This window comes from Palaemon carinicauda, chromosome 12 (assembly GCF_036898095.1).
Source record: "Palaemon carinicauda isolate YSFRI2023 chromosome 12, ASM3689809v2, whole genome shotgun sequence".
NCBI classification, from domain to species: Eukaryota; Metazoa; Arthropoda; class Malacostraca; order Decapoda; family Palaemonidae; genus Palaemon; species Palaemon carinicauda.
Window position 1 is genome coordinate 88,632,264 of NC_090736.1, and position 23,634 is coordinate 88,655,897.

Sequence of the window (23,634 nt, forward strand, 5' to 3'; positions counted from 1 at the left end):
TCAGTAGGGAAACTAGACGCGGATGTCGCTGGACGACAGTTTAGCGAGAATCTCCCTAAACTTTCTGAGTTTCTTTTGTGCAAGGAACAAGAGACGAAGGAGAGACTTGCAGCCTCCCTATCCCTACAGAACTGCTTAGAGTTGTGCATATGGCCACCTTAGTAAAAGACCTATATGCCTTTATGAAGGCTAGGAAAGCCTGAAGGGAGTTCGTGAAACATGAAACCAGGAAGCTGATATCTTCCAACATCTGGGGTAGAGACCTCTTTCCAAACGAGGTAGTCAAAGAGGTGATTGAGAAAGCCACCACGGAGAATACAGGACTTCTCCAGAAGTGGGGCATCTCTTCAAAGAGAAAGTCTTCCACGGATGTGGGTCCCCAACCTAAAAGGAAGACGGAAAATTCTAACATTTTCTCTCGGGCTGTTCAACAACATCCCACAGTTTCGATGACCGCGGCGCTGCAGGCAGGCTATCGAAGAGGTAAACCTTCTAATCAGTTGAAGCAAAGAGACGCTTCTGATAGGAGGGAGGTTCCTTCGATCCTTGGGTCCAAGGCCTAATCAAGATGGGACTAGGATGGAAAATAGACATGACTCCACCATCATTTCCTCAACTCTTCCTACACCCCAACCCTGATCTAGAACAGTATACATTAGAGCTCTAGAGCATACAGGTGTAAGTTAAGTATAGTCCAGTGTTTCTTAAAGTGTGGTCCGCGGACCCCCAGGGGTCCGTGGAATATTCCAAGGGGTCCGCAGGATAAATTTTTATATCAATTTCAGTCAAATTTTCGGCCAAAACGTCCTAAATTCCTATTTTTGTAGCACCAAATCCTGATGGCTTTTTACAGTGGCTAAGTCACATTGGGATGGAAGTAATTTAAGTAATGCCACCTTCCTCCCTTGGGGTGAAATCCTCAACGAAATTCCGAAAAAGACACACACAAAAAGAACAACTTTATAGAAGGCAGTGGTGTTTATGATTTGGCAACATTGTACTGACTGATGCCCGGTGGTGCGGCCGCCCGCCACATATCAATTGACGTTAAGGCTGCTATGAGGAACACACGGAAGTTGCTTGTGCTCCTCTTTGTATGAAGGAAGATCATCTGGATGCTTATGACAACATACTGATTTTTTATATGCCATTTGTTAAAAGTTATTACCTACCTTTTTGAGATTAGAAATTCGAATACTAGACCTCGTGACCTCGCCAAGTTACTTGCAGGATAAACATCAGAAGACAGCCTAGCTTACTTTTTAGCATCAGGATAATGGATCTGTGGCTCAAGACAGGCTCACTTACAAAGAAAAAAACTGAATTCCAGAACAACAACCAAGACAGCACTGGCCTTAAAGAAGAAAGAAACGATGCTAACAGTGCAACTTAGCTCAAGCTACTGGAGGCAGGCGCAGATGCCATGGACGAAGGGAACACCGCTGACACAAACCAAAGCAGTACAGATGCCTCGGTTACCACTGTAGGGCACAAGCAAACACACCAAGAAACAGCCAAAAAGAAGCGTAAATACTGCAGTGTTTACTTGAAACTTGGATTTTTTTGGCAAGGCAACAGTGAGGATCCTATCCCACAGTGTGTTTTGTGCTATGAAACATTAGCTAATGAGGCTATGAAACCCTCAAAGCTCAGAAGACATTTCGAGTCCAGACATAAGGAATATGTGGGAAAACCCATAGAATTTTTTCAAAGAAAATGTAATGAACTTGATATTCACAGAAAAAAGGAAGCTTCATCTTTTTTTATACCTGGAGAAAATGCAAAGGCCACTGAATCTTCATACAAAGTGTCGTTATTAATTGCAAAAACAGGAAAGGCGCATTCCATAGGCGAGACTTTGGTCAAACCAGCAGCCAAGATAATGACAGAGATCATGCTTGGAGAAAAGGCTAGTAAAGAAATAAACAAGATACCTTTGTCCAACGACACTGTCAAGAAAAGGATAACGTCAATGGCTGAAAATGTGAAAGTTCAGCTGGTGTCACAATTACAGCAGAGTCTGTATTTTTCACTACAGCTGGACGAGTCCACAGATATAGGGAACGAGGCAAATCTTTTGTGCTTTGTTAGGTACATTTACTGTGGGGAAGTACATGATGAATTTCTTTTCTGTCATCCTCTTCCTACAAACACAACAGGAGAGGCTATCTTTAATGTAGCTAACGATTTTATTGTCCAAAATGAACTCTCCTGGTCGCGATGTGTTGGAATCAGCATAGATGGTGCAACTGCGATGACTGGTAAACTAAGGGGCCTAGTGAGTCGGGTACAAAGCATTGTACCACAGGTAAAGGCAACACATTGTTGCATTCACCGTGAACAACTTGCTGTGAAACATATGCCTACCTGTCTTAAAACAGTTCTGGAAGAGGCAGTAAAAATTGTCAATTTCATCAAAGGGAAAGCACTGAACACCCGCTTATTTACAGTTCTGTGTGAAGAGATGGGAAGCGAACACACAAAACTCCTTTACCATACAGAGGTTCGCTGGCTGACACGGGGAAAAGTTCTTTCCCGTCTCTTTGAACTTCGTGAGGAAGTGCAAATTTTCTTGTATGAACGTCATGACCTCTATAATCGAATGCATGACACCTAGTGGCTCACAAAACTGGCATACCTGTCTGATGATTTCAGTGCACTAAACGGATTGAATCTGTCTTTGCACGGAAAAGATACTATCATCTTTAAAGTGCAGGACAAAATACAGGCAACACGAATGAAGCTGGACTTGTGGTGCGGCCGCATTGACCGCAAAGATTTTGATTCTTTTCCTTCATTAGCAGATTTCCTGCTTACTTCCAAGGAAGAGCTAGATGGTAACACAACACAAGCTTTCAAAGCCCATCTGCAAGGCCTTCCCTCAGAGTTAGGAAAATATTTTGAAGAACCAGACCCAAGCTTTGAGTGGATTAGAAATCCATTTGTTACAGATAAAGTAGATATAGAAAAGGTCAGTGTCAGCCTGTCATCAAAAGAGGCTGATAATCTTGTCGAGATTGCAACAAGTGGGACACTAAAGACCCTATTCAGGGAAAGAAGTTTGGCCAATTTTTGGACTCAAGTCCAGCCAGAGTACCCTGGACTTGCAGAAATTGCTGTGAAACACTTGATGCCGTTTCCAACAACGTACAACTGTGAAATTGGATTTTCTACACTGGTTGATCTTAAAACGAAGAAGCGCAAACGAATCAATGTCGAACCCGACATGCGACTGAAACTCAGCAGACTGGAGCCAGATATTCCAACAGTAGTGAGGCAGCAAAAACAGTATCATTCATCACATTAAGTATGGTTGTGAGGAGGAAGCGTTGCTGTTGAGTTCATGAAAATTTGTATGCAAAATTATCAATGTTGTGGAAATTATGTTAAGCAAAATATAAACATTTATGTTGAAGATAAGCCATTAATAAATAATTCAGTTGTAATTTCAGTATATTATGACCTGCAAACACTTTCAAACTCAAGAGGAAAATTATAATAATAAAGGGTCCGCTACATGAGTAATTTTAATAAAAGGGGTCCGCTGCACAAAAAAGTTTAAGAAACACTGGTATAGTCCATCGAATTCCAGGGAAGGCTGTTTGGTGTTCACAAGAAGGACTCAAGAAAACTCAGAGTCATTCTGGACTTGTTGCCACTCAACAAGTTCAAATAAAACCGCAAGTTCACAATGTTAATCCTTCTGAACATAAAGACCCTATTTCAAAAAGAGGTGTTTACAGTCTTGTTAGACCTGAAAGATGCCTACTGGCAGCTTCCAGTCAGTCGCCCCCTCTCCTCCTACCTAGGATTCAAGTTACAGAGGATAACGTATGTCCTAAGAAAGATACTTGTCGGACTAAACACAGTCCTAAGTATCTTCACAGAATTGACGGACACAGTCACGCAATAACCAAGCCGAGAAATTGTACAGGTAACAAAGTACCAGGACGAAAGGCTGGTGCGGGCAGCACCTGAAGTGGTTGGTCTACGAGCATCCAAGGAAGTGTTCCGGTTCCTGGAACATCGGAGATGCAAAATCAGCTTCAAGAAGTCTCGATTGTCGGAGATGCAAAATCAGCTTCAAGAAGTCTCGATTCTCTCCAGCTCAAAGGTTTCAATGGTTAAAAAAACCATCGAAACCTGAGGTCACATCGGCTCTCCTTTCCCTTAGGGATATAGAAGGAGATTGCAGGGTCGGTCAAGACACTATGGTAATCAGTCAGGATTCCAAGACGCTAACAGGAAAGAGTTCTGAACTCTCTTCAGATCACAATAGTGACAGACCCAGTGCTAAGAGCACAGCTGAAAGATGCGTTAAGAGTCTGGAGAAGATACGCATCAAATGCTCGAAGAGCTCTAAAATGACTGACATCAGTCTTTCCTTGCTTGCTTCCCAAACAATGGTCAAAGGCCAAAAGCCTATTGAAGACCGTGCCCTTGCAACTACCTCGACTATTGAAGATCATCCTCATGGATGCCTAGCCGGAAGAATGGGGAGTTCACTCCCATCAGAGGAAAATCCAAGTCTTGGTCATTTCTATCCAAGGCCATGGTAGTCCTGTCTTAGTTGGGGAAACTCTCTCCACGCAGATCAGACCTCCTTAGGCTGATCTGGGACATCGAAGCGATAATGAGACGTCAGAACCGACAAGGCTTGAGAGCATCTCAAATAGTTTAGTTGATATTAACCATCCCTTGCCTAAAAGGATGGCACCTATCAGCAGTTCATGTAGAATCGATCCGCAATGTGACAGCGGATGTTCTACTCAGGCTCAAGCCAATAGAGTTAGAATGGTCCACAGACGCAGACCTATTCTCTCCCAGATGGGAACAAGTCCCCGAGCTGCAGACAGACCTCTTCGTGACGAGCGTCATCAAGAAATTACCTCGATATGTAGCCCCATACGAGGATTCTCTAGAGGAAATAACAGACACCATGTCTCTAGTATGGAAGGGATGGACTCAGGAATTGCTGTTCATCCCATCCAATCTCCTGCTAAAGGTCCTCAATATGCTCAGATCCTTCCAGGGAGGGGTAGCTCTGGTAGCTCCAAAATAGCCCAAGAGCAACTGCTTCCCTCTAGTCAAGGAACTGAGGCTGAGGCTGGCCTTAGTACTGAACCCAGCACTATCTCAGAGGGTTTGGATGTTAATTGCCTTCGATTTATCACAGAGAGCCCAAACCCTTCATTTCATGATTTTCTTGCCCTAGCGGTTAGGAAAAGATTTGGGATCTCAGAAGGCAATATAGAATTATTAGATTAATAGAAGTCTAAGTCAACTAGAAGACAATATGAGTCATCTTGGAAAAAGTGAGTTGCTTTTGTAAAAGCAAAAGGACCGAAAGAAATTTCAATGAACTTCTGTCTGTCCTTCTTTGTCCACCTTCATAATCAAGGTCTGGCAGCCAACACGATAACTACGTGCAAGTCAGCCTTGACTAGACCTCTTCTATATGCCTTTCAAGTGGATCTGGTGAATGAAATCTTTAATAAGATTCCGAAGGCATGCGCAAGGCTTGGGCCTGCAGCACCTCCAAAGCCCATCTCATGGTCTTTGGACAAGATCCTATATTATGCCTCATCTGTGAACAATGAAGATTGTTCCCTCATGGATCTAACCCAGAAGGTTATTTTTCTGTTCGCTATAGCCTCTGGGGCTAGAGTTAGTGAAATAGTAGCCCTATCTAGAAATGAGGGCCACATTCAGTTCACAGAAGCGGGAGAACTGAATCTCTTTCCTGATCCAACCTTTCTTGCTAAGAACGAGCTACCCACTAAGAGGTGGGGTCCTTGGAGAATCTGCCCTCTAAAGAAAGATGTCTCTCTATGTCCTGTAGAGTGTCTAAAGGTCTATCTACGTAGAACTTCAGACTTCAGGGGAGGACAGCTCTTTAAAGGAGAAACCTCTGGATCAAACTTATCCCTAAAACAACTGAGGGCGAAGCTCACCTACTTTATTTGCAGAGCAGATACTGACAGTACACCCGCAGGTTATGATCTGAGGAAAATTGCTTCATCACTGAACTCTTTTCAGTATATGGCCATACTTTGAGCGTCTTTGCTCATATGCTGTATGGAAATCATCCAGATTGTTCTACAAACACTATGCTCAGCAGGTCCATGAACTGAAGCATTATGTGGTGGCGGCAGGTAGTGTATCAAAACCTGTCATCTAATTTCTGCGATGAACAGTTAATTGATTGGGACTATCAATTCAAGGGAAAAGGTGTCAACACTTCTAGTGTGAAACCCTTCAAGTGAATGTTACCATGGTGACACTAAGTCTGTTCAAAATCTCAGGTGTGGAATTATACAGATAACACTTGTGCCGTGTGTACGTAGTACGCAGTGTTGATAGGATACAACATTACAGAAATTATAAAGGAAAAATTTATTAAAGAAATTTTCAGTCTTAGAGTGGCACTCATTATTTCTTCGCTTTCATAGAAGGAAATTAATTTTTGTATACGTTGCCCGTATAATTCCTTTATCATGTTACATCCGCTTCACTTGTTATTTCATTTAGTCATTTATTAGAAATAAATGTCTATTAGAATGTAATTGCGTCCCAATTCGCCCGGCAATTTGCATATTTAAGATGCCAGAGTTCTTTGACTTACTCATGTAAGTAAACCTCATATCATTGTATGCTTACAAACAATGGATATAATGGATACGGATATTATTCCAACAATATATACAAGCCGTGAGACCTTTTGTATATCCAGTGAATACTTATGTTTGTTCATACAATATATGCTAACCTTGAGGCCCCTTTTCTACCGCCTAGTATGACTCTTCCCTATAGGGGGCAGGAAGCACTAACACTGTTTATGATTAGCGATAATGACAGATAACGGTAACGTCATTTGTCTCAAATGGTCCAGATGACCATTATTCCAACAATATATACAAGCCGTGAGACCGTTTGTATACCCAGTGAATACTTATGTTTGTTCATACAATATACGCTAACCTTGAGGCCCCTTTTCTACCGTCTAGTATGACTCTTCCTTATAGGGGGCAGGAAGCACTAACACTGTTTATGATTAGCGATAATGACAGATAACGGTAACGTCATTTGTCTCAAATGGTCCAGATGACCATAGAAAAAATTGTCCCAAGATTAAGGCAATGATGAAAATCCACAGATACGGTAATGCTCTGGTATGCTCCCATCACGACGACATGCTTGAGTCCAAAAAATGGCACGAAAAATCTATTTTTGGGTAAGATAGCCATGTCGTCCTGATGGGCCCCACCCTCCTTTACTATAGAAAAGGTCTTGGCAGAATCCCTCCCGAAACTACTATATCTGTAGAACCATGCTCAACGCTACAAGGAATGTCCGCCATCTTGGATATGGCACTATCTTGATACTCAATAGTAGTATGGGAAATAGGGTAACCTTGATAACGGCTCCCCTTCAAAATTTGCCACTCTTCCCCCTCGAAGTGAAAACGCTATTCGGGGTGAAGATCGCTATGTGTCGTATCAAGATATACGTCCCTGATATTATGCGATATCCTTGAGATAAATTTTAAGGATATTTGCGCCAGGAGTTAGAATTCTGGAGACCTAATGGTAAATTCTCTGGGAATATCACTGTAGTACATATATCCCTTTGGAAGCTACTATTAGGAACCTTCCATCAGGACGACATGGCTATCTCACCCAAAAATAGATTTTTCGCTTCGCTCAAAATCCGTTTTTTATTTCCATCATTTTCCATACATTTTTCTTCCACTTTCTAATTTTCTGAAGTAAGATCCTTCTGTGTCATGTTATGCATGTCTGATGGTTATTTTATTTGGGGGGTACATATGTTTCAACAATTTTCTCTAGTATTTTGTACAGTATATCCGTATTTACCTGTATATTATCACTTACGTATACATTTTTCCAGTCTTTGTTCAATTCTTCATTTATTTCTGACCATTTTATATTCTTACTATAAAAATTATATTTTCCATATCCTTCCCATCGTTTTGTGCTTTGTTTATCTCTGCGTTCATTGCTTTGGAATGGCCTATTAATTCTATGACATTGTGATCTGAAATTCCCGTGTTATACACTATTATTTCTTTAACATAATTCACCTCCTTCACAAATACTAAATCTAAGACATCGTCCTTTCTTGTTGGAATGTGGTTTATTTGTTGCATATTATGTTTTAATAGCATATCTTGAAGCTTTTCAAATTGCCTCTTATTTTCTGCACTATTACTACTCTCATTTTTATATGTATATATACAACCACTTTCTTCTATCCGTTCTTTCAAATCCACGAAAGGAAAGTTAAAATCTCCGGATAGGAGTACATTCCAGTCTTTATGGTTTCTACATATATCATCTATTTTTTCTATTATCATGTCAAACTCCATAGTATTTGGGGGTCTGTAAACTACAATATTCACTAGTTTTTCATATTCAAATTCTACCGCAACCAATTTACATTCTATGTTGCTGTATTTTTCACATACTTTTCCTTGATTTATGTATCTTCCATTACTTGCGGTTCCCCCTTATTTCTGTCTGATCTATATGTTTGGAAACCCTTTATCTTGTCATCACTGCCAGTCTCTTGGGAATACCATGTTTCACTTATATTTAATATCTCTATTTTTTCAATTTGGTTTAGTTCTTCTAAGAACTCTATTTTCCTTTTAGTTACTTGTGACTAAACCCTGTGCATTCATCACTATGATGGTTTGTGTTTCATTCCCATTATCTAATATTGGTGATAATATGGATTCTCCCATGTTTCCTTCCTGTTTTGATATGATATGGTGTTCTTTTCTTCATTTCCAGGAATTCTTCCATTAAAAATCCAACTTTTCTATTATATTGGCTCTTTTGCCTTCATATTTATTTTTGTGTGTATACCTGCATTTATCCCCATATCTGCACAAACCCCTGGCATTATAGATGCATTCTTTGTAGTTGGGTTCTAATTGTGCATATTTAGGTTGAAAAGCATCGTATCTTGGGGCCTTTATTGCATAGCGCGGTATATACTCGGCTTGTTTTTTTTTTTTTTTTTTTTTTTTTTTATTTTTGCTTTCATTTTTCTTGTCTGTTTGCTTTTGAATTTTCTGACTTTCAATCATGGTTGCAGGATACATATTTCGACAATTTCTTTTGAATTTGCATCCTTTTCTTTCTTCCAGGTTTTTGCATATTTTTGGATGGAGACCTCTGCATTCGTCTCCATATCCATCTGAATATGCACATTTACCATATATTTCATAATTATGGCATATCTTTGGATGCTTGTAGTAGCACTTTCACCAAATCTGAAATTCCCTCTTTTCAGTAAATTGCAGACTATATCTTTCTTTTTTTTTCCTCTTGCTCTTCCCTAAAAGTATGTAGGTCTGGGTAGTCTCTTGGGTCTAGTATTTGTTTCCATCTGATAATTTATTTCTTCGTAAGCATGTTGCTAAATGGCATCATATGTTGTATCAATGATTTTTTCTGCATCCTCACACATATCCTGTTCATCTTCTTCTTCTTCTTCTTCTTCTTCTTCTTCTTCTTCTTCTTCTTCTTCAACTATTTGCAGATTCAGTCTCGATTTAATTAAATTGTCTATCCAGACTAAGCATATTAAGCAGAATACCTTTGTGTCTTTATTATTCATTTTTTGTTGTACTTCAGCGCAAGTAAGGTGTGTTGGTACATGACATGTATTGTATTTCCTAATCAGTTGTTGCAGATTAACAACGCTGTAACACACCTTACATGTATTGCACCATTTTGGCATTCTTTTTCCCAATGCATCAATCAGCATATTCACATATTGAACTTCTTATTTTGCTTTGATGGAATGTGCTGATTGATGTAAACTTTCTTTACAAGTCTCTTTATCACCTGGATCTTCTTTGGAATTCCTTCTATTATTTTGATGATGTTTTCCGCAGAATTGCGCCAGTTTGTTGGATCATATTTTTTCAATATGTTTGAGAATGTTTTTCTGTCACACTGGTTGGAGCTATTAGCGACCTCTGTTATCAGGAGGTCTAGTTCTTGTTGTGCCAACTCATGGAATTTACTCTTGCTGATTGCAGCAATATCCCTCCATGCCTTGCCTGTGTTATAGCCTGCCATCTTGTTCAGATTTTTAGTAGTTCATAGATAACTATCCTATGCCGACATTTTATCCCACATTTCTGACCTCAAACTAATCACCGACTATTCACGAAAACTTGTACCTATATTGCACTCGATAGCCTTTTGTTATCCGCGTTAAATCAGCTGATTTCTCAGATCACGGTGGTGGTGAGGAAGGGATTGATAGGGTAGAAGGTCAAGAGGGGAACAAAGGCTTAGATGGTGTGATAAAGGGGAGAAGGATTTGTTGAAGATTGATTTTGGTGGAGGAAGATAGTTTCAATAAGATAAAGTTGGAGAAGGAAGACACATCAAGACAATTAACCTCTTAGTGTAGGGATGGCGGAAGGGATGAAAAAACAAGTGTGAGAGAGAGAGAGAGAGAGAGAGAGAGAGAGAGAGAGAGAGAGAGAGAGAGATCAACTGATGTATGGAAATTCCTTTCCAACTTCAGTTACGCATCATTAAATGTGAAAAATAGTTCTATTGTCAATACTGCATCTGTTGCATCATACTGTACTGCTTATGTGGATGGCTTCCAAATGGAAATTGTTATACTAGCGAAATGGCAATTAAAACTCAAATAAATATTCAAACTTAAAATTTTATTAGAAATTACATTGAAAAAATTTATCTACGAGTGACCTCTTGCTTCCTGTCCTAAATCAAATGTTTCTGTCATAAATCAAACGTTTGCTTCATGAATATAAGACTCTTTATACGGGATTCTGGTTTGCTACTTACACTACTCCTGCGCCATCTAAGTCCAACCGTCGGGGTCCATGTCTGACCCCTGAAAGGCATGAAGAAGAAGAAGAAGAAGAAGAAGAAGAAGAAGAAGAAGGAAAGGATTTAGTCAGTCTATGGAAAGAGAAAGTGACAGAATGGCCCCCGTCCAGGGCGTTGCGGGGTGCTAAAATCTCTTGTTTTATAAATACTAAAGAAAACTTAAACATTAGTATTTGGAATGTTAGAACCATAAATTCAAGAAGGGAAGTTACAGCAAGTTTAAGATGAATTCATGAAATATAGTTCGGATACCTTGGCCCTGAGTGAAACACGTTGTAAGGGGATTGATAAAGAAGTCGTTGACCAAGTCCATATATATATATATATATATATATATATATATATATATATATATATATATATATATATATATATATATATGACACATGGAATTGGATGAGAAGGGGTAGGAATGATATCACCAAGGCTAGGAAAGGCATTAACAGAATAGAGAGCTGTAAATAGTATATTGTTAATTGCAAAATTTGAATCAAATCAGCACAATATAAGTATTATAGTTTGCTAAGAATCCAACAAATGATTTCTCATAAGAAAGGAAAGATGAATACAGTGTAAAAAATGAGATCTAAGAGAGAGATGAAAATTGTGATTGGTGACTTTAGTGCTAAGGTTGGAAGGAATAATCAAGGTACAGAGCATGTGATGGGTATCCAGGGTCTTGACGGAGTTGCAAATGAAAAGTACTACAGTTTATAAGTTTTTGTTAAACAAACAATGTTGTTGTTGGAGGTACTCTTTTCCAGCACATGGACATCCACAAATATACATGGACTTCACCATGTGGCAATTACAAAATATCAAATATATCACGTAGCTATTAATAAATAAAGGAGGACTCTGAGTAATGTAAGAAGTTCAGATATTGGTAGTGATCACCAAGTTCTCATTACCACCCTGAAATTAAAATTGAAAGCAAGTAGATAGAATACCTAGGTTTGATACAACTAAGCTTCTAGAAGATGAGCACTGTAATGAACCGTCTTAATGGTTCATCAGGTTCTTTTAAAATACTAAAAGAATTGGGACTGGAATGAACCGATGGACTGCAACAACCAAAGGGGTGGGTAAAACAGAAAATACTTAAGTACCCTAACCTAGTTTATTATACAAAAATAAATTATATACAATAATTACAATGAGCACAGGTAATGGGAAGCACAGCAACTTAAATGATCATAGCATAAATTTAGATTAACAGTACAATTACACAGACAGATATCTTAAATCTAAAGTAAATAATAAACACAATTAACAATAGTCATAAAAAAAACACAGTAAGCAGCAGCAATGACAAATTAATAAGAGAATCTTCTCATTATTAATAAAATAATAAAGACGAGCCGATACACTTGCTCCACACTAAATAAAAAGAGCTAATACTTGCTCAACACGATACAAAACCATAATTACTGAAGAGCGATACACTGCTCTTCCAACATATCAAATATCCACAAACACAATCCATGATCCTCGAGGACGACCATTGAACACTACGGGAACGACCACGACAGTGTCGATGCAACAGCCACTTCGCTGCCACCGAAGAATATCTCTTCAAAACTGGTAACCATGGTTTGGTCACCATCTCGACCTCGGGAGCTGGGTTCACGGCAAGTGACCCACACCTGCTGTATCACGACCATCACCATCAACTAGGTGATACTCCACAACTGTTGCTGCTGCTCGTTCTCGACTGCATCACGAAAACCTGTCAATCTGGCTTCCCAAACCTGACTGATTCTTGTTACTCACAACGTGACCAAAGTAAACAAGTCTTCCACCTCAACAAAGAAAAGAGGGCAGTTAAAAAAAATTAAAGTAGGTTGTTTCAAAGTCAAACAACCTAACACCTCCACACTCAAAAAAAAAAAAAAAAATTACATGAAAATTTTTTTTTCAGATTACTCTTTCACACACCCCCAAAGATGCCACAGAACCATCAGCCAAAACAGACCCAATCCTGTCACGGTCGCCATTGTTATGAACCATCTTAATGGTTCATCAGGTTCTTTTAAAATACTAAAAAAATTGGGACTGGAATGAACCGATGGACTGCAACAACCAAAGGGGTGGGATGAAACGATTCCTAACATCAGTTGTCCCTTTGAGCACAGTCAATGAATAATCTAGGTGGTTACGATAGTTCGTGCAATGTCAGCCTTATGCATCTAAAAAGGAATCCTGTAGTTATGCAATGAAGTCAAATATGTGGTAGCATATTAGAAATGTCCATGCTTGACATTCTGTTTGACATGAGTCCGAGAATCACTCAAGCTTGATAATTTCTAGTCATGTCTGTAACCTCACCGTCCTTGTGAGTTAGGGATAGTGGCTTTGGGGGAGAATATAGGTCTACCTGCTGAGTCATCAGCAACCATTACTTGGCCCCCTGGTCCTACCTTGGATGGATGGAGAGGAGGCTTGTATGCTAATTAATCACACACACACAAACACATATATACACACTCACACACACACACACACACACACATATATATATATATATATATATATATATATATATATATATATATATATATATATATATATATATATATATATATATATATATATATATATTTTAGTAGGAATCATCATGTAATTTTTTTGAGATAGGCTTGCCTCAAGGAATCTTTAAATTTAATTCAGCTGATCACATCTGTGTCGGCTCCAAACAGATGTAACTAATTGGATGACTAATTATATTTGATTGTGACCAAGCAAAAACAGGTCCTAAGAGTCTCATTATGGTCGAGTTGATTAAATTAAGGAATCTCGACAAAGAATGAAAGTATAAGCACAATACATATAGACTTTTAGGAATGAACAGTCGTCAAAATCTTTAGACCTTGTCGGCTTTAACTCCTTAACAGGTAACTGCTTGTCAAATAGAACATTGACAGTTGATCACGTCATCCTCTCTCCCTCGCCCACCAATGGTGGAGGGGGGAGTCTTTCCTCCAACGTTACTGAGCCATTCTTTAAGAATAGGATGTTGTAAATCTGCTTCTGATGTGGTAGGCGGGAAGGGTCTTCTATTAAATCAAATTAAACACATAACTGTTGGAAAATTAATTTTAAAGCTAAAAATTTATTTGTCTCACACTTATCCTGTATAACTTAATTGAGCCGATTACCAGCATTTATCCTGGATGGAGTATAAGTATAAATATTATCACCTGATATAATCAATTAAGTAATCTTTAAAGAATACAAATAGACCTTAGAGGACCTTAGAGTAGTTACTTTCTCTGATATCGGACCTTTCCAAGCGTTGCAGTGATCTGGAGCACCATCAGTCAAGTTCAGTCATGGCTGGGTCAGACTTGACGCCTAGTCGACTAACTACCCTATTCTAAACTATCTCCCTGACCTTGTATCAATAACTTGCATATGTCGGTTAAGTTTGTTAGTCTAGTCATATGTCTCTGCAGTATGCTAATCATAGGCCACTGATGGGCCGTCACTACCTCACTTCCTCTAATGCATTTATACAACCTGCCTACGCGAGGTTTTCACTCGTAAGGAGTGAGCCCTTATTCATAACCCCTCTCATTCATGCTTTTCATTCTTCCTTACATACACTTAGTATTTGGGGTTGGAGGCAGAGTAGATGTTAACCAACAATTTCTCCAGCTGCGACAATTGGACCAAGAGAACGTATGTTATCACATGCCAACTCTGCATCCTTGAGGTAGTGGAAAGCGATAACTGTATTCTCCTTCCATAAAGCAGCGTTCAGGACTGTCTTCAGTGAAGAGTTCTTCGAAAAAGAAAGAAACGTGGAATAGCCCCTTAGATTGTGGGAACCTCTTCCCTTCTTGGAAGCACTGTCTGATAAATATTGAGGAGAGACTTTTACTATGAGTCTACTGTTAAAGAAAGAAACAGCATTTTAATTCATGGCCTTCGACTGTAGTTTAGGCGAGACGAAGAGAGCCCGGGGTCTGTGAGGGATAGCCTTTGTTCTGGCTAGATGATTGTGTAAGGTTCTCACTGGGTTCTCCTTCAGATGCCCAACTGTTTCACTTAAGGGGCCCGGCAGTATGCCAATATATGAGGGTATAGGACGAAAAACACAAAATCCTGAAAAAATTCACTGAGCTTCGTATGGCAATGGAAAATACGTACATGAAATATTTTGTCAAATTTCCTCTCACTTTCCTAGTTACAGGGTGATTAGTAAAAGCAATTCAATAAGCCGAAAACATTGATCCCTACAAGAAAATGCCGTATTTCTCCTGTTATCGTAAATTTTGATAATTACAACATTTTAATATGAAAAAAAAATGATAGCAATGGCATCTGTATAGATTCTATGAGACACAAGACAAAGTATTACACCCTTCAGCATTCAGTGCTACTACAAACCTAAGGGAAAGTACACATTTGAGTTTAACCTCTGACATTCACTCTTTTTTTAAGTCTTTTTTCTTGGTTTCGGCAAGAATTTCATCTTGCCATAGAGGAAAAGACAATTTCAACATCTTGCTAACATAAGGAAAAATAAAATTGGCTCTAATAAGAGTTGAGAAGAGGGTAATATCGGTGAAATTAGCAGGAGTTAGTAACGGAGAGAGAGAGTGGTGTGGATGGAGGAGCGGCCGTCTTGCCTGACAGGAGCCTACAGATGCAAGATATTTAGCAAAGGGATCTTCATTTATGATTAAATTATGATAAATAACATTGATTCGGTTTACTAATATCCCCCCCCCAAAAAAAAAAATTCATAATAATCATGATTTATTAGTACTGTCTTTGTAAAAATACCAAGGAAAACTTTGAACGCCCGTATCTCAAAACCATACTTACTGACCTTCAAATTCTATCTTCTCTCTTAGTTTAAGGATATAGCATTGAAATTTGGTATATAACTTAGAGAGACATTACAAAACAGTAAATTGAAGCCCTTTTTCCGATTTTTGTTACATACTATTTTTTTTATTTTTTTTCCTGATTTATAGGGTTTATGAAAAAATTCATATCTAGCAAAATAAAAAAAAATAAAAAACTTTTAGAAAAAAAACTCATTTGATTGGAGGTCTACATTAGGTTTATATGAGGTAGTAATCCCATGTCTTAATATTAATCATCAAGGGAGGAGATAGAATTTGAGAAACACTAATTTTCAGGATAAATTGCCCTGGCGTTGCAAAACATATGGTCAGAGGCAAAATTCCTATGCTGTTTAGAGTGTCCTAAGTCACCTTATTAAGTGGTATGAATGCCTCAAGAAATGGCATTAGCCGGCCGGCCTCCTTAAAGAAGTAAGAAGAAGCTCTCTGGGAAGAGGGTTGGACTCAGATTCTGTCTTCTCTCTGAATTCTGGAAGGTACGTAAGAACCATGACCCTTCCTCTTGTGCCTGCAAAAGCAGAGATGGTTTGTATCCCTCACAGTCTCTTGACTGTAGCTAACAGAACTAAGAAAAGAGTTTTGGTAGTCGAGTCTTGGAGTACTGCTAACTCGAGAGGTTCAAACGAAGCTCCTGCTAGAAGCTTGAGACTAACATTCAAATCCCACTTGGGAAGACTAATGGATAACTTTGGAACCTCAATCTTAAACGATCTGATCAAGTTATAGAGAATAGGGTCCTCAAACACCTCACTAAAGGTCATCCTAAACACTGAGGATAGTACCAAGGCCATCTCAAGTACAGGCCTGGTCAGTGGGGGAAGAATTCGGCACGAGTAGGTCGATTGATATGGAGACGAGACACCTGGCCATCCTCAACCCTTCTTTCTATCACACACCACTCACTATGCATACACTTTGTTTCTCGTTACAGTTTACAGTTGATAATCCGCATAGAAAAATTAAAGATCATACACACCAAAAGGAGACGACTTTGAATAATCCGGCTAAGACAAATTAGACAGAAAAAAGTAATAAAATTAAAATAGTACTTTCCCGTGGCAGTAGCCTAATTCCAAGACCCACTGATTCCAAACTACACTTGCATACCGAAAAAAATAGAATGATTCTAACAATCAAAAATATAAATAAAAAATTTACATAAATAAACATTTCCGGCAGTTTAAAATGATTTAATATCATCTGTTGTACAATCACCCACAATCGTATGATCTTGCTGTAGCCTACATTTTCTTTACTTGAAGTATTTGATGGATTTATATTCACTTTTTCACTATTGTGTTTGCAATTCTCTTAGCTGTGAGGTTCTTCCCAATTGTCTTATCGAAGAAGGATGTGTCAGATTCAATATCACTAGATTTGAAGTGTAGCTGTGTCACCTGTAAAGTGTTTAAATGCAATATCAAAGTCCATGACACATTTTCATAAAAATGAGAGAGAGAGAGAGAGAGAGAGAGAGAGAGAGAGAGAGAGAGAGAGAGAGAGAGAGAGAGAGAGAGAGAGAGAGAGAAGAAGAAGCAACCAAAGAATGAGGAAGCAAGAATTGAAAGAGAAGAAATCAAAGAGATAATGAAGCACTAAGTAGCAAGGGAAAAAAGTGTGAATACCCAAGTAATTTTGTAAACAGTTTGGTAATCTTTAAATTAAACCCTTATACAATACCACAATGACCAATACCACATGAACAATGTAATGCAATTATAATTAATACAACAATTGATATGGTACTTCCCCTACTATTTTAGTTAGGAACATATTCAGCTCTCCTGATAACGTGCAATCACTTGCTTTTTCTTCATCAGCATTTGGAAAGGAAAACACATACTTTCGGTCCATTTCGGTAACTCTCTTTGCAGTTTGGTACACACCACATAATAGGCTCTAGCCTGGATTCCAAAACAGTAAAGTTTTCTAGAATAACAGCAGAAAAATGTAAAGAAATAGAGCGCGACCCCTTTACTTACAGCCTATAGTAGCAGTGTGAAAGCACTACTCGTGTCACGTGGGACCTATCTTACCCCCCAAATGACCCGGCCTTCTCTCGAAACGGCCTTGATAGTACACACTAATAAGCTTTAGAGGCTGACACTAAAGGCTCTCTCTCCTTTTGTACATAAAGGAGGAAATCTGCAATCTTTGGATCTGTAGGTCTAGATGAAGTATGGCGGTTCCTCTTACACCAACCTCTTTAAACTACCCACTTATGCTGGTAGTTTAAATTAGTAGCTTGACAGTCTTCAGGCGGTTAGATGTAACGAAGATGGTTAAAGATGGAACCTGTTGAAGTGTGGTTGGTGTAAGAGGTCATACCTGACAGACAACCTCCTTGGAATGTCTATGGACAGTTCTAGGAGTCTTGCAAACCATTCCTTCTGAGGTCACAACAGGGATATCTCAGTCAATGTGCAATTCTGCGATGACCGGAATTTGTGTAAGACCTGGTCTATCATCCTTAAATATGGAGAGGCATAGTCTGTAGGTTTGGTCAGTCTTAAAGAATAGCATTGACCCCTGCAGATTGAGGATCTATCTGAGGGCTGAAATATGCCAGAAGACGGAAATTTACAGCAGATGTAAAAAGGTCTATGTTTCTGGGTAAAGGTGTATAAGGCAATCTACTACCGCCTGGCATAGGGTCCATTCAGAACATATCCCCTGCTCCCCCTGCAATGATATTCTACTTCCCTGGAATGAACTGGGGTCAGAGAATAATGTTATGATACTCTGCCCACTGTAGAATCTCCTGAGCAAGAAGGTTGAGAAGTTGGGACTTTGTTCCCCCTTCCTTTTCCAGAGAGGAGATTGCGGTGAAGTTTTTTGCATATGCCGATGCGGTGTATGCAGACTTCGGATAAACACAGAGAAGTGAAGCGGAGAAGAGCTTCCCTGAATGCCTTGAGCTCTCTCCAGTTTATGGACTTGGAGCTCTGGGAAGGAGTCCATACACCAGCAATCCTCTCCTGCTCCAGAGAATCTCCCCACCCTACGCCTGAAGCATCTGTATGCAGAACAAGTGTAGGTTCGAGGACTTAGAGTGTATCTCTTAGGACCACCAAAGAATATCCTCCTGACAGTGTGCTGTCCACTGAATTTGCTTATTGCTGTCCTGCCAGTCACTATGTTGTTTCCACGTGAATTGAAGATCTCTCATAAAGCATTTCCCAATGGAAATTGATGATGTGAGAGAGGGAAGGTGACCTAGAAGACTTGTCCAAAGAGAAACTCTGGGGCTTGGATGTAATAAGAACACCTCTAAATTCTCCTGAGGTTGTCTTTCCTCTCTTGAGATAGGAACACTCTAAAAGAGGAGAGATGATTTTCATTCCAAAATAAATCGTCTCTTGAGATGGTGTGAGAGAAAACTTCTAGTGGTTTACCTTTATTCCAAGTGCCCTGCAAAGATCTAAGACCAATTCCTTCACAAAAAGAGCGTCCTGAAGGGATGAAGATAGGAAGAGCCAGTCGTCCAGGTAGTGGCACATCTCAATACCCATCCTGTGGAGTTTGGCTGCAACTGGTGCCATGATGCTGGTGAAGACCTGAGGACCCGTTGCCAGTCTGAAGCAGAAACACTTGAACATACCAGGCTCCTCTCCCAACAGAACCGCAAAAGATGGCAAGAGTCCTGATGAATTGGAACTTGGAGATAAGCATCCTGGAGGTCAATGGTAAAGAACCAGTCCCCTTTCCTGATAGCTAGAAGAACCGTCATTGGAGAGTCCATCTTGAGCTACGTAATCTCTACGAAAGAGTTAAGGATAGAGAGATTGCTGATGGGTCTCCAATCCCCTAAGGCTTTCACTACCACATACATGGGGCTGTGAAAACTCCAAGAGTTGGTCAGGGGTGGCTCTATGGCCACCTTGAACTCTAGCTGTAGTATCTCCTCCCTGAGCATTTGTTACTTTACGGACCTGCTGGAAGTAACTGATGGATGGTGGCGAACAAATGGTCAAGGGTGGTTGAGACTTGAAAGGTATCCTGTACCCTTCCCTTAATATGATGGTCACCCAAGGGTTCGAATTCAGGGCCTCCCAAGCCTGCTAATGATGTTGCAGGCAGCCACCCACTTGTTCATGTGAAGGAACTGGCCCCTATTTCTGAATACCCTATGGAACAGGATTATGTGAGGACCTGAAGTCTTTCTTCTTTTCCTGCTTCTAAGCCTGGAAGTTCGATGAAACAGCAGCTGTGGACTTCTGCTCCTTGCCCTATCTATTCTCACCTCCTCACTCTCCTTGCAGAAGAATAGGGCTTCAACCCGAATCCCTCTGGGTGTAGGCCTGTTTCTGTTGTAGCTTATTAGAAAGCAATTTCTTTAAAAAATCATTTAGCATACCTTTCGTATCTTGGAAGACAGTTGGGCCCAAGAGAGAATTTCGTCTAGAACTGCAGGTGATGTCCGAACATCTGGGATTCCCTTTAGCATCTCTTGAGCAAGAGTTTGATCCAACGGATGAACGGCTAGGTCTCTTGTCCTCACGGTGATTCCTGGAGCGAAAATAAATGTGATCTGATGAATCATGGGACCAGCTTCGGTTGCTTCTTCTTGAAGACTGGCTTCTGGACCTTTGGTTAGAGAAGACACACGAAACCCTCGAGGACCTGAGGGATGAGAGTCCAGGTGGGCGGGTTGAAGAAAAGTGGTGCGACAGTCCTTTGTGACTGGGTCTCGATATGGACCTCCTTGTGTCACGCACCACCATCCTCCTTCCCCCCGCCTGCCTTCCCTGTACAACAAGCGGGGTGTTTGTTAATTACTTAAGCACCTGTCACGTCTTCTAATTAGCAGTCGCAAGTGGGATTGCTTGCTCCCGCCTCAACGTAAGCCAATCAGGATACGCCATGACTGCTTCTGGCCTATATATATACAGGGTCTGAACTGGGTCGGGAGTCACTGGCTTCTCATTATTGCTACCCACTGCTACAAGTCTGCCTCCCTCACCTGTATTGTGTATTGTCCTACGCCTGTCTGTTTATTGTGAACTACTCTGCTGGTCGGCCATTACGGCTAAGTATTTTGTAACCTGTATCTTGGTAACCTGTACCTCATAATCCCCTTATCTCACCAGTGTGTTGTCCAGTGTTAGGACAGTTATATTATCTTTATATTTGTGTGTATTATTTTGTGTGTATTATGTTTACTTTATATATATATATATGTTTACTGTGCACTGAATTAAATTAATGTTACGTTACTGAAATATTATTTCAACTTCCCATTCCCAGCATACCACAGTTACATGCGTGTCCCTTGCTTATCTTCACTTTTACTTTTGTTGCACCTTGGGTATTCAGTATGCAATAATATTTAACTTGTTTATTTCACATTCTAACACCCAAGTTGTGACACCTGGATCTGAAAATATAGGATCCTACATAAATGTGGGGCTTCTCCCTCACTGACGATGTGGAGAACGAAACAGTGATTTGGTTTTATCATCCAAGTTGCTCATACACCCGTCAGGGGTGATGGCGAACCGGGTCTGCAACCTGAGACCAGCCCTGCTTTGGGGAGGGGATCACACCATGGTGTCCTCTCGCCTCAGCGACTGGCGTACCAAGGGCAGGTGCAGGGCTGGAAGGCAATACCGGATCATTTGAGGCAATAAAGGGATTTACTAAAGAGGAAATTTGCTTCCCATATAGCATGCACTTTCTCAAAACAACGATAATAGCATAAGAGCAATCAGTGGTAACCGTTGTAGCAGGAGAAACGAACTGGGCAACATCTACAGAGGGGCTAAAACTACTTAACCCTCCTATTGGGAAATTGTCTCTTGGAGGTTCTAATCCCTCCCCTAAGGCTGAACTATTATCCTTGAAAGGTGAAGATCTAACCTTGTCCGCCGGTGAACCACTCATTATGGACTTACACGACTTATACTACATTTCTTTGCTAAAGAGTCCATATGTTAGAGATATAACTTACCATCGCCTTAAGACCAACCCTTGCACTCGCTACAAGTAACATTAATGTCCCACTTAATACCTATAGAGGGCTGACAAAGAGAATGAGTATCAAAGGCAAACTTTTTACTTATCCTTGTTGAACAATTACTGCAGAAACGTTAAGTCTCAGAGTCAGATGGCATACTCATAGTGCACTAACACCATCAAAGGATCCAAAAACCACTTAAAATCAACAAATCCAAGGTGTAATCGATGGTGAATAGGTGTATAAAAAACCAAAGAGAATTCTAAATAAATTCAATCATTCTTTTGTAACAACAGATGATTAAAGAAGGTATCAGTAACAAGTTGGTGGAGAGACTCTCACCAATGAGAGGGGGAGAAGACCACATGACCAACTGTCAATTTTCCAATTGAAAAGCAGTTACCTGTTAAACAGTTAAAGCCGATAAGAGCCAAAGATTTTGACGAACGTCCATTCCAAAAAGTCTACAAGTATTGTGATTATAGTTTCATTCTTTGTCGGGATTTCCTTAATCTAATTAACTCAATCATATTGAAACTATTTGGACTTTTTTTGGTTGGTCACAATCAATGATGGTAAGATAATTAGTCATTTAATTAGATATATCTGTTTGGAGCTGACACAGATGTGATCAGCTGAATTAAGTTATACAATGCTGATTGCAGAAATACAGGGTTCGATTTTTCGCTCTATCAAAGTCGGCCATATTGAATTTTAACATGGCCACCATTATATGTCGTAAAACTAAAATATTTTAATTACTAAGGCAGCTATATACTTGATTTCTATGTCCAATTACATGTTTTCTGACACAAAAAAATTACGATAGTAGTACTGTTTTCACAAATTTTACGTTATTTCTTTGCATTTCAAGGGTAACTTCCATAAAAACCTAATTTATCGAATTTCCTTTCGTTTCTTGATATTATCTTTAAATTTTTTGTTATATTGCATTTTCATTCATAAATAACAAAACTTACTCTACTTCGTTACAAGTTTAGCATGACTGACATGGTGCATATATTGTGTGCCCAAGTACGAGTTCTCCGATGGTAGAGAAATCATTATTAGTCCATATAAAGGAAAATTATCGGACTTAGGTGAAACAAAGTATAAGAAATTGGCCGAAATATTTTTAACGTTTTCTAAGGATGGTCTATAAAACATACACTACCGTTCTGCTTGAAGAAAGGTTGTAATCAACAAGCAACACATCGAGAATTGGAGATCGTGCTAAAGCATTGACTAGTATAACTAGTCCTGAGCCAAGATGAGGTCGTCGACCAAACAGAGAGAGTGAAAGTTTAGTACCAAAAAGACCAAAGAGACTAAAAACTACACTAAAATCAAGTGACTATATTCAATCCACAAAAAGGTGTTGCTGCCAGCGAAGAGGACTTACGTCAAGTAATCACTGATAACCGAGATAAAACTGAATAGAATAAAGGAAGAAACAAATGATTACTCAATAAGATTAAAACTATCTAGTCTTTTTGATCCAGATGATGCAGCTACACAAGAAATATGGTTCCACTGACATACTTTCACTCAGCAAAAAGCATTCTTAACTATAACAAATATTGACAAAATAGAACAGACAAAAAACTGTTAAAGCAATAGCGGATGCACAAATATGCAGTTATCTTAGAAGTGAGTTAATGTCTGGATATAAATCTTTAATTATGAATGACCTGAATGACAAATATGAAGCCATTTTAGATCTCTGTGATAAGCATGATAAGAGGCATCATAAGAAGAGTTTGAAAGAAATCATCACAAGCAAATTCCCGAAGCTACATTTGCTTAGCCTTCTTCTAAAAAACTGAGATAACTATCGTCACACAAGGATTAGAGGGAGTTGTAGAAAAGCATTGTAACCCTGCATCATCAGCAG

The 23,634-nt window shown here is 39.5% G+C and overlaps 2 protein-coding genes across 2 annotated transcripts; both read left to right on the forward strand.

The window, feature by feature from the left end:
* Window positions 1-1,423: 1,423 nt before the first annotated feature.
* LOC137650938 (zinc finger BED domain-containing protein 5-like) lies at window positions 1,424-2,617 on the forward strand. Its single transcript, XM_068384083.1, has one exon. The coding sequence runs from the start codon at window positions 1,424-1,426 to the stop codon at window positions 2,615-2,617; it is 1,194 nt and encodes a 397-aa protein (XP_068240184.1).
* A 120-nt stretch (window positions 2,618-2,737) lies between these two features.
* On the forward strand, window positions 2,738-3,307 carry LOC137650939 (zinc finger BED domain-containing protein 5-like). Its single transcript, XM_068384084.1, has one exon. The coding sequence runs from the start codon at window positions 2,738-2,740 to the stop codon at window positions 3,305-3,307; it is 570 nt and encodes a 189-aa protein (XP_068240185.1).
* The last annotated feature ends 20,327 nt before the right edge of the window (window positions 3,308-23,634 follow it).

What these genes read in the sequence shown, in the direction of transcription:
- LOC137650938 (XM_068384083.1), top strand. Translation starts at nt 1,424, where the DNA reads ATGGACGAAGGGAACACCGCTGACACAAACCAAAGCAGTACAGATGCC.
- LOC137650939 (XM_068384084.1), top strand. Translation starts at nt 2,738, where the DNA reads ATGAAGCTGGACTTGTGGTGCGGCCGCATTGACCGCAAAGATTTTGAT.